The sequence below is a fragment of the Patiria miniata genome, unplaced genomic scaffold (assembly GCF_015706575.1).
Source record: "Patiria miniata isolate m_02_andy unplaced genomic scaffold, ASM1570657v1 HiC_scaffold_5, whole genome shotgun sequence".
Lineage (NCBI taxonomy): Eukaryota > Metazoa > Echinodermata > Asteroidea > Valvatida > Asterinidae > Patiria > Patiria miniata.
This window is the reverse complement of record NW_024037072.1, coordinates 22250667-22263012: the sequence shown is the minus strand read 5'-3', so window position 1 is coordinate 22263012 and position 12346 is coordinate 22250667. Positions and strand designations below refer to the sequence as shown.

Below are 12346 nucleotides of genomic sequence, written 5' to 3'. Positions count from 1 at the left end.
CTCATAGGTCCGACGCCTCATAAGTCCGACAAAATCGCATCCCCTAATCAAATAAAGGCCCATAAGTCCGACGCCTCAAAGGTCCGACGCCTCATAAGTCCGACGCCTCATAGGACCGACGCCTCATACGTCCGACGCCTCATAAGTCCGACAACGGAAAAACAAAGCGTTTAATTTGTCGGACTTATGAGGCGTCGGACTTATGAGGCGTCGGACCTATGATGCGGAATATATAAACGTTATGCCTCATACGTCCGACGCCCATATAAGTCCGAAATGTCGGACTTATGAGGCGTCGGACCTATGAGGCGTCGGACTTATGATACGGCCCCGTACATATACTGGGTTTTGCCCTCCGACAAATGTTTATATCTGCGAGGCTGCCTCAATTAATGAAGGATGAATTCACAAGCGTGCCTGGTTGGGATTTGATTCCACGCGGACTCCTTGTGCACTAGCGCTAACTGGCTCGCATCTGGGATTGCAGCGTGATCTACCGCTTCTTTCTATATTGGCTTGCATTGCTCCTGGCATGCTGTTACATCTAAGAAATTTGATAGGGTGCACGTTTCGCTGTCTTCAGTTTCCGACCGGCCGTAGGCGGTGATGGACATCATTCGACGATGGGGGCGATATTCTGCGAAGCCATTATGTACAATAACTGTGCGTTTTAGGTCCCTCCTAAATACCTAAGACAGTTTACTCATTCCTATTGGGCGAGAGCCCGTCATGTGGCCAGTTGATAAAACACCGGCTGGCTGATCTTAAACACTTTTAAGTTCGATTCCTATGAAATCTGGGCCCAATTTCTTGGCTCTGCTTACCGTTAGCGAAAAATCCCTGCTTACTATAGCAGAAAATTCCGTGCTTACGGTAAGCGTATTTCACGCGTTAGCAATGAATTTTTGCTTCTGCGCACGCGCATATCCCCTAACTAAGGATTCTGCGCTTGTTTTTGCTAGCGCGGTCAGCACAAAATTTGTGGCCGTAAGCGCGGAATTATGTGGTTAGCAGAGCCAAGAAATTGGGCCCTGTTCCCTTTTACCCTTTTATTGGGTGAACGTTCGCAATACTACCAATGAGTACGTATTTCATAGTCCTAAATTCCCAAAGGCATTTGCCGTCGGTGCATGTAGCAGCAGCGTATCCAGCTTTTTTTCTCCACCGGACACTTGGCCTCCGTAAAATCAAATATTAGGGGGGGGGGGTTACCGTCGTTCAAAATATGCAAACGCAACACTTGGTGTAGGCCTAGGCCTATATAATTGTACATTCATAACGTACTATGGTATTGAAAACATACAAATTTATTTATTGGACCATTTCGGCATCCATAAGCAAATCCAGTATGCCAATAAAAGGCAAAACCTGATAGAATAAATCGAAAACGACTGTTTCCAAATCTTTGAACAACCACTGAAGTGTATTTTTTTAATATTCAAATTTGTTAGAACATTAAAAGTTAAATTTTAGAAACCACGACCTCGATAAAAAAAACTGTACAAAACCCCGTTATTTTTGCATAGTTTCTTTAATATGTAGGCCTAATAAAACCGAAAAAAGCTGGTTCTGTACGTATTTGTTGCAAGGCGGACATTATTATTTCCAAACAAAATTGGGGTATCGGAGCCTAGCAGGAAGAAGGGGGGTTCGCATTTTTTTTCATGAATTTCTATGGATTTTTTTTTTTTGGACAGAGCTTGGGGTAGGGTTGACAACCCAAGCCACCCCTCCCCGGGATCCGCGCCTGGATGGATAGTTTTTTGTTCTTCCATTTCCGTTATTCTTAGCGCCTATTTTACTCACCTCGGTGCAGTGGCATAACGGGGGGGGGGGGGGGGGGGGTTGCAGAGTGGCAAATTGCAACGGCTACAGCTTTTAAGAGCGAGCCAGGCGGGGACGCGTGAAGCAAAATCAGGCCGGCGATAAAATCGGCCAGTCGAAAAAAAGCATGGCACCTCAGTCGGAAGGGATGAAGAGCGCCGCCTACTGTCCGATACTTATGTCCGCTTTTAAGGTTGCCGACCAGTGAATAAATTGCCCTGGAACCCATTATAAATGCCCCCACTTCCGAAATTCAGGAACAAATACTCACAACTCTCCAAAGCGTTCGAGACACACGTCAAATTAAAGCGTATTTCTTCTTCTTTCATTATCTTATCATTTTTTTGGGTGGTCAACCATGACTTTTAGGAGAAATTTCCATCCGAAGATGATCGCCTCTTGAAGTAGTCCTGAAGCCCGTCGCCATTTTGAAAAACGATGCATATACTCCATTGCAAAATAGAGCGCTTTTAGGTCCCAAATTTCTTCCAAATTGCACAGAACTACAAGCTTATAGTCCTGTGCAAGGCTTCCACCCCTATGTTTTACAAACCCTCAAGTTCATGGCCCTTAGTGTGCTCAAATATAAACGAAGAATTTGAGGGCATGCAAATCGTGATTTGGCCGGCGTAGCCAATTTTGCACCGATTTACTGGCCTGTATACTTTAAACAGCTGCAGCTATAAAAATTATTTCTTTATAAATAGGTCATTTATAAGTTACCCAGAAAGACATCCCCACTTCATACACAAAATTCTGTGAAACTCATCAGCCCTTCCCGGCCCAGCGCCCTAGGCCCTGTTTGCAGGGCTGGGGGTGTACCAGCGAAGTTATAATGATGCACATCACAGCCCCCTACGTTTTAATGTTTTTTTTTAATTATAGAATTAAAAGGATGAGAACGTACTGCTCACATTATTTTTCAGGAAAATAGTGTTTGATTAAAGGCTAATGAAAGACTATTGGAAACAGCGAACGGAACAGGGGCCTGATTTACAGTGTTAACAAACAAATCCGAAAAAAATGTTTCCTTTTCTAAAGACGTCCATATAATGTTGAAATAGTAGTGACGGAGTTGAGAAAAGAGAAGGAGTCAGGCGCGGGTACAGACGGGGTCGAGACACCCCCAACCCGGCCTTTAAAAAAACGCGGAAAATGTATAAGTATTTTAATAATGACACGATCCGCCTGTCCACAACAATCGGATATGAACATCTGACTGGCCTGGACATCCCCCCCCCTATAAATAAATAACTATAAATAAGTTTAGCACACGTATAGGCCTACAACTAACGAAGCTGCCGCATATTTTTCCAAACATAACAAATGAAAACAGTTGGCTCATTGCTGCCCGAAGTATCAACTTCTGTTCGTACATGGAGCTAGGTAAAACAGATGCACTCAACAATGTTCAAGGTTTCTCCGCCTATTCAGACAAATCGTTTTTGAGCAGAATTCTAAGGAAGCCGAATGGCCTAGTAGTGGTTAGATTCGTCGTCTACGAATCGTGGAGCCCGGGTTCGAATCCCGTCGGTGTCTTTTTGTTTTTCAACGCATGCACGCATTCAGTCATTATAAGATGTTTAATTTCCCATCGTAAATCACCAACAGTACCTTAGCTTAATCGGTAAGCACTGCTGCTGGTACTGTCCGCGAGTTCCAGGTTGGCGCCTTCGTACAGGTTCAGGGCATGTGGTCCACTCGGAGGATCAGGGCTTAGGGTGCCGCCCTGTTCCTCCCTTAGCTCTTTGCTTTTACATGGTGCCTGGCCCTCCGGGGTTATATGGATGGACAGGGAAGGAAGTGTGTATTGGCCGGGAACGCCGATACCCCGGAAGCAAAAAATTCTTGAAGGTAGACGTTTTTTTCTCCGGACACTTGGCCTCCGTAAGGTCATAAAGAGGGGTAAGGGGATGGGGGGCTTGTACCATATTTTCAATGGGGGCGCTGTTCACATCCGACGATTATTAACACAATATCTCAGAATAATGTACATAGGCCCTACCAGGAGGTTTCAACAGACGCACTGGTGGTTATTGGGAATAATGCTCCCAGGTGCTATTAAAACGTTAACATTTTCTGCTCCAAAATGTAAATTTGTAACTTTCATACTCCGGTTGATTTATTGGATATTTTTATTGACTAAAAATTATGTACGCTCTACTACTTTATTTCAATAGGCCTGTACATAGGTATTGATCGAACGAATCACCAATACAGTCCGGTGCACATTTTCAATGCATTGACCCCGCTGAGTCCTGTATTTCAGCACCATACTGCATATGCTTATGGATCTCCACGATATGCCATATGGACTAGTTTGTTGTCAGCTGACAAAAGAACCACACTGTCAATACAGCTCACAGTACACACACTGCAGTTCGTGTTGGTGAAATGCCGGTAAAGACTTGTACTTCGTCCTCCCTCGCCCAGTTGGATAGACTGATAAATACCTGTGGTGTTTAAACAATCGAGGACCTCGACAATACTAAATCTACATCATCTCTGTTTGATTTCGGTTATGCCTGACCCTGATTTGGTGAGCGGGGAACTGGTGACGCAGCAGACTTATTACACGGGTTTGTTTGTTCACGGTTGCAGCAGAGACTTGTTTGCCCACACAGGTGTTCCGATAACGGACTAACGAAAAGCCTCCTTTGCTGCTCCATGATAGCACACCAATACATCATCATCAATGCATCAGGTGTTTTGTTGTAGTAGCAGCAGCAGCAGCAGCAGACATACATTTATTGTAGGCGGATGATCTGCATCTGAAGACCTAGTTGGACGTCATCATTACATTGAGCGATTTTGCATGACCGTCTATTTTTCAATTGGACGATGTGAATAGTACAATATAGGCCTGTGATGTAGTCTATATACGCGTTCAAAACGTAGAAAAACTGCGGGACCTACCCATAGGACAAGGCTTGGTTAACCTGTAAGTATCTGAATTGGACTATAGCGACAGCCATTGTAGAAGTTTTCTGTCATCCATCCGCAACCCTGACCAGAATGATGTCTATAAGATATATTTTCTCATGGCTATGTTAGCCACTCGCAAGACAGTTTTTTTAAAGCAAACCAAGAAACCTGCCAAGTTTCCACTAAAATGGGAGCCATCAAAGAATTCATCAAGGAGCACTCCCCAGCCTCAGAGACTCCCAAGAAGAAGAGGCGAGTAAGGTTGAAGAATTTCAACCCGTTCAGAAAACGGAAATACAAAGTGCTGGATGAGAACAATCCGGACTTGGACGAGTGCTACCCAAGAGACGCCAAGTCTTCATTGGCTGACGATCAACCAAATTCTTCATCGGAGCAGGTCAATTCGTCTGGCCCTAGTACCAAAAACAAACCGCAGAAGCGAGCGAGGCCCAGGGAGCTTTTGCAAGCTGCATGGGGGAGCTTGGGGTTAGCGAAGGGCAACCCGAATGACCCCGACTCCGGTAAGAGAAAGACGGCACGCAGACAAGGCGCCTACGAGTGCTTAGTGGAGGAGGAAACCCCGGTTGACGAGACAACCACCGATGCTGCTGGCGAAACGGTACAGGATTTGACTGGTTCACTGTCCGAAAGCGATGATGAGGAAAGGTGTGATGAGAAGGGGGCGTCAGAGGTCAAACGAGTCGTCATTTCCGACGACATCAAAGTTATCGAAACTGAAGAGCAGGCACCCCCACAAAAGAAGAAGAAAAAATCGGCGAAGAAGAAAATTAAAAAGGTAATTAAGTCGCTGCATGTGAACGTGTACAACGTCGAAGTGTTTCGCAATTTTAAAGTAAACAAAATATAAATTTGTCGGTTGACATGTTGTCATCTAATGCCATGCCTATATGGATTCATACATGTACTTGTCGAAGAGTATAATTAAAAGGACATGGGAGCATATTATAATTTCTGCTCCTCTGTCACCAAACCTGGATGGGAAAAAACTGCAGCATTTAAGATAAAAATACATTTCAGATCACTGGAAAATGGAAACTGTGTGTTATAAAAACTATATACAGGGTGTAACAATTTAAAAAAAGAACCCTCGAAGCCCCCTCTTTTTCACAGCTTTAAAAAAAATACATCGCAAATATCGATACACTTTTAGAGAGTATCTGTCATGACCTTTTCAACACCAAAAAAATCTTTCCAATCGGGTAAATATTTATTGAGTTATGGCCAATTTATTACAAGTACCGCTTTTTCGTTTTGTCCACGGTGACTGATATTTTGACTGCCGCAATAAGAACACGGGCCGAAACTGCATCTGTGAAAAAGGCTATATTCCAAGTAGAGAACAGACACAGAGCAGCACAGTAAATTTGTAAAAAAGTTAACCCATCCTTTTCAGGACTACCATGACCTCCAAAATGATAAATGAGCATAATTGCAAAAAAAATATAAAACATTTAAATGAACCAAATCAAGAAAAAAAGATTAAAATACTACAGAAGCAAAACCACCCTCACCCCAAATCCACAATATTTCTAGTAAATGACATTTGAGACCGTGGACAGATTGAAAAATACTGAGCACTTATTTTGAATTCGGCCATAACTCATTAATTATTTACCCGATTGGAAAGATGTTTTCGTTGGTGAAAAGCTAATGAATAATACTCTCCACAAATGTTTCGATATTTGCGAGGTATTTTTTTTTTAATCTGTGAGAAAGAGGGGGCTTTGGCGTGTTTTTTTAAAGACACATTGTATGTGTAGTGTGAACTATATACCTGCACTGACATGATGTGGCATTGATTGAAAATGCAGTGAAGCTTCGTATCAGTACTGTATTTGGGGAACGGGCATTTGAATTTTGAACGTCTCAAAGTTGGCATATAATGGGATTTTTGCCATAGATTCAACAAATACAAATTTAGTATTTCGTATTCTGAACCGATGCATTTGGTCAGCTTTGAGCGGTGGGGGGGGGGGGGGGGTTGCCCATGCCACTTCCCCCGCAGCTACGAATCATTTATGTTATACATGGACGTGTTCATCTCCCCGACCTCAATTCCCTATCTTCTTCCATGTCTTTCCCACAGGCTGGGATCAAAACTGCCAAGTATCTGGGCCATGGTTTTGCCAACATGGCGTTGACCTTCCAGTACATGACCCCAGAGGCTGCCATGGCACCCGTTGCTAAGGAGATCGCCCAGAGACGCGAGGAACGCTACCGGGAGATGTGCTCTCTAGCCTACACCTTGGCTACATGATCTCAAGACGGGGCGGGGCCTGCAGGGTGGAGGGTGGGAATCAGATTTTCATTTTTATTTTGTTTCTTCTCGGAAATGACGCGGTCTCGAAGTGTTCGACCACTGATCCCTGAATGTTTTCATTAGTCTTGCCTTCATGTCCAACTTAGTAGGGGACTGTTCACAAAGCTTCCATTGATTCAGAGCTTTTGATGTGAAACAAAACATAGTTCATGGCGTTAATGGATGGCAATTCCTCAACACAAAACGGTATAAGAACTACATGTAAGTGTTGTTTGTTGTGGATCGCTAATTGTCCCCCCCCCCCCATGAAGACTTTTTGAGTGCACTGTGTATCATCACGTCAAATCCACCGAGTGAACCATTCCATTGTTTGTTCTTAGAATTTTATGAAAACATACACTGTTAAAAGGCATATAGGATAATTTTCATTTATCCCAAAACCAACCTACCAAATTATCAAAGGGCTTACTTGGATTGAAGATCGCACTGGTACCAATCACCCAGTAAATCAGTCTGGCGTACTTACGTTCAGAAGAAATGAAAAATTTACGTGATTTCCAATGATCAGTCAATTGACTCATTTTTGGAAATACAGAGAGTGCTATCGACGGAATTGTGTTTCGTGATTAAACGGTTGTGCATGGTATTTCACCGTTTTCTCGAAAAGTGTAATATCCACTGAGCTGAAAGTTCAATAGGTTTGGTTTCGAGCATTCTTTATTGGATTTTGAGTGGTGTTGTTATTGGAAACTAAAAATGAAAATGCATGAAACCAGATAATCCTATATGCCTTAAGACATTGATTGCAACAGTAAATCATGTCTTACATGGTCGACGCTGTTACAATACACCAAAATTGGGCATAGTACATTTTTAGAGAAAGTGTTAGTTACCGCATGCTTTTTTGGAGGAAAATGGCGTGTGGAGGCCAGAAAAGTTTTAAATTAACTTCACTTATAGGCTGATTCAATTGAAGTTATGAGTCTTCCAAAAATCTAGCAAAAACAATTGACACATGAAAAATGGAGTATACAAAAATAAAACGAGTTTCAAATTTTGAATTAGAGGTGTCCTGCTTCTCACCCGATCAGTAAATATATACATGTATAGCACACTAACAACATTTTAGGTCAAAATAGAATGCAGACGTTAGTGCTGTTTGTTTTGTTTTAATTTGATTTGTTGTGTTTTTTTAAATGCTGATTGATCTCTTAGTGTGCTCGTAGACTGCAATTTATGGAATATAATTTTGCAGCCGAGTACGGAATACCAACTTTGAACATTTTGATAGTGACTGAATGTATCATCGTAAATGAGCACCATTTATATTCTGTAAAATAAAACTTTAAGTCATTTTATACTTTTATAACTCGTTTCACCATAGGCCTACGCATTTACATTTCCTCTGCTTCCATAGAGCTATTGTCAAAGATGAGAGTCAAAGTCCATTCGCTTGACGTTTATGATGAAATGTAGATAACATTCTAAATTCAGGACAATTGAATATCGCTTTTCAAGATAACTAAACTTGAACATATGGTGACTTAGCAAAGTACAATCCAATGTCAGTAAAATCCTTATCTTTTCGTGAAAAGACACTGCTGCACTTTAGAATTCCAAACTTACAATAGTCAGTCTCATAATAAAGATACGGATGTTTGTTATTCAACACTTTTATTATGAGACTGACTATTGTAAGTTTGGAATTCTAAAGTGCAGCAGTACATGTACTTACAAGTTGTAGATAACTGAAAAATACAAAATCTATGCAAGCTATAAAAAAATGTTTATTAAAAAGTTGAATTGAAATATCAATTGTTTTCAATATTGTTTGGCTTTAATTGAAAATTCAGGTAAGAGATTATTGAGAAACAATCGAGCTCTTTGTAATAGGGAGGGAAACGATAATTGTCCATTCACTTACATGCTTTAGAAAATGTTATTGAAGCAAGGATATGTATAAATAAAATCCACAAAATATACTTTCAAAAAATATGTTCGTATATTTTTAAATATACCGAAATATGGGTATAAAAATATAACGGCGGAGGCTATTTACGACTTATGGAAAAAAGGCACCCTTCCCAAAAGAATTTTAGGGTGTCACCATTTCTAAATATCTTCTTTATGGCTATCTGCCAAGTTTGATGTGGGTCACGATTCTGACAATATGCCACCCATTGTTGTAGTCGAGTACCAAAACTCGAGTACAAAGTTTTCTGAGTACACACAGTGCCGAGTACGGGCCGAGTCCGAGTACTTTTTAGTCGAGTCCTCGGCCAAAAATCCGAGTTCGAGTTTTTCAGAGTCCGAGTACGGGCCGAGTACGAGTACAAAGATATCGAGTACATCCCGACTACATTTTTAATCTAAAGCATTATGGAAATTAGCACCGTTATTTACATTTGATATGTGAAGTAATAATACCCAGTATTCCAAGAAATTTAACACGTACACATATTAAAAAGTGTTGTTTTTGCTTGGTAAAGTTGTTTCAGACTTCTCCGAAATCCGCAGCCCACATGACTTGCATACTGCGCTGTGCTGCTTTTGTCCGTTAGCGAAATATTCCTTGTGATCTCTGAACCGCCAAGATATAATTGCTGACGAAGAAGTCTACGTCTGGATCGAACTCGCCGCCATGCGCCAGAGAATGTGACGCGTTTCCAACAAAGAGTGATGTGCACAACCCATGGGCGTCGCCAGGACCTTTTCTAGGGGGGGGGGGACAAAAAAAGATTCCCAAAAAAATGTTGTATTTCTCTACAAATTCTCGATTTATCAGTTAAAGAGGGGGGGGGGGGGCAGGGATTTTTTCATAAAAATTGGCTAAAATATGAATTTCTGTTTAATGATATATCTGCCCCTAAATCGAGTTGGAATGTGTTCCAGGGTCTTTTACGAGTCTTTCCAGGAAGTTTGGAGAATTTTCATATTTTGAAGAAAATTGACAAAAATTGCAAGGGGTTAGCCTAACATTTTTCATAAAAATTAGCTAAAATATGGTTTTCTTTTTAATGATATATCTGTCCCTAAATCGAGTTGGAATGTGTTCCAGGGTCCCTTAGGAGTCTTTCCAGGAAGTTTGGAGCAATTTCATTTTTTGACCAAAATTGACAAAAATTGCAAGGGGTTAGCCTTACATTTTTCATAAAATTTGGCTAAAATATGAATTTCTTTTTAATGTTATATCTGACCCTAAATCTAGTGGGAATGTGTTTCAGGGTCCCTTTGGAGTCTTTCCAGGAAGTTTGGAGCATTTTCATATTTTGGACCAAAATTGACAAACATTGCAAGGGGTTAGCCTTACATTTTTTTTAAATAAAAATTGGCTAAAATATGAATTTCTTTTTAATGATATATCTGTCCCTAAATCGAGTGGGATTGTGTTCGAGGGTCCCTTAGGAGTCTTTCCAGGAAGTTTGGAGCATTTTAATTTTTTTGACGAAAATTGACAAAAATTGCAAGAGGTTAGCCTTACAGTTTTCATAAAAATTGGCTAAAATATGAATTTCTTTTTAATGATATATCTCCCTAGATCGAGTTGGAATGTGTTCGATGGTTCCTTAAGAGTCTTTCCATGAAGTTTGGAGCATTTTATTTTTGGACCAAAATTGACAAAAATTGCAAGGGTTAGCCTTACATTTTTCATAAAATTAGGCTAAAATATGAATTTCTTTTAATGATATATCTGTCCCTGAATCGAGTTGGAATGTGTTCGAGGGTCCCTTAGGAGTCTTTTAAGGAAGTTTGGAATAATTTCATTTTTTTGACCAAAATTGACAAACATTGCAAGGGGTTAGCCTTACATTTTTCATAAAATGTGGCTAAAATATGAATTTCTTTTTCAAGATATATCTGTCCCTAAATCGAGTCGGAATGCGTTCCAGGGTCCCTTAGGAGTCCTTCCAGGAAGATTGGAGCAATTTAATTTTTTGACCAAAACTGACAAAAATTGCAAGGGGTTAGTCTTACATTTTTCATAAAATTTGGCTAAAATATGAATTTCTTTTTAATGATATATCTGTCCCTAAATCGAGTGGGAATGTGTTCGGGGGTCCCTTAGGAGTCTTTCCAGAAAGTTTGGAGCATTTTCATATTTTGACCAAAATTGACAAACATTGCAAGGGGTTAGCCTTACATTTTTTTTTTTATAAAAATTGGCTAAAATATGAAGTTCTTTTTAATGTTATATCTGTCCCTAAATCGAGTGGGAATGTGTTCGGGGGTCCCTTAGGAGTCTTTCCAGAAAGTTTGGAGCATTTTCATATTTTGACCAAAATTGACAAACATTGCAAGGGGTTAGCCTTACATTTTTTTTAAATAAAAATTGGCTAAAATATGAATTTCTTTTTAATAATATATCTGTCCCTAAATCGAGTGGGAATGTGTTCGAGGGTCCCTTAGGAGTCTTTCCAGGAAGTTTGGAGCATTTTAATTTTTTTGACCAAAATTGACAAAAATTGCAAGAGGTTAGCCTTACAGTTTTCATAAAAATTGGCTAAAATATGAATTTCTTTTTAATGATATATCTGTCCCTGAATCGAGTTGGAATGTGTTCGAGGGTCCCTTACGAGTCTTTTCAGGAAGTTTGGAGCAATTTTAGTTTTTGACCAAAATTGACAAATATTGCAAGGGGTTAGCCTTACATTTTTCATAAAATTTGGCTAAAAAATGAATTTCTTTTTCAAGATATATCTGTCCCTAAATCGAGTCGGAATGCGTTCCAGGGTCCCTTAGGAGTCCTTCCAGGAAGTTTGGAGCAATTTAATTTTTTGACCAAAACTGACAAAAATTGCAAGGGGTTAGTCTCACATTTTTCATAAAATTTGGCTAAAATATGAATTTCTTTTTCAAGATATATCTGTCCCTAAATCGAGTCGGAATGCGTTCCAGGGTCCCTTAGGAGTCCTTCCAGGAAGTTTGGAGCAATTTAATTTTTTGACCAAAATTTACAAAAATTGCAAGGGGTTAGCCTTACATTTTTCATAAAATTTGGCTAAAATATGAATTTCTTTTTATTGTTATATCTGACCGTAAATCTAGTGGGAATGTGTTCCAGGGTCCCTTAGGAGTCTTTCCAGGAAGGTTGGAGCATTTTCATATTTTGACGAAAATTGACAATCATTACAATTTGTATTAAAAAAAAATGTAAGGCTAACGCCTTACATTTTTTTGAAATAAAAATTGGCTAAAATATGAATTTCTTTTTAATGATATATCTGTCCCTAAATCGAAATGGAATGCGTTCCAGGGTCCCTTAGGAGTCCTTCCAGGAAGTTTGGAGCAATTTCATTTTTTGACGAAAATTGACGA

At 40.1% G+C, this 12346-nt stretch overlaps 1 protein-coding gene across 2 annotated transcripts; it reads left to right on the top strand.

The window, feature by feature from the left end:
* Positions 1 to 4072: 4072 nt before the first annotated feature.
* LOC119741708 lies at positions 4073 to 8396 on the top strand. Of its 2 annotated transcripts, XM_038217571.1 has the most exons (3): positions 4073 to 5164; positions 5201 to 5545; positions 6857 to 8396. In XM_038217571.1, the coding sequence occupies exons 1-3, from the start codon at positions 4937 to 4939 to the stop codon at positions 7025 to 7027; spliced, it is 744 nt and encodes a 247-aa protein (XP_038073499.1). In that variant the 5' UTR covers positions 4073 to 4936; the 3' UTR covers positions 7028 to 8396. The 2 variants fall into 2 exon arrangements, with proteins under 2 accessions (XP_038073499.1, XP_038073498.1); XM_038217570.1 differs by having other exon boundaries at positions 4073 to 5545.
* Positions 8397 to 12346: the final 3950 nt, after the last annotated feature.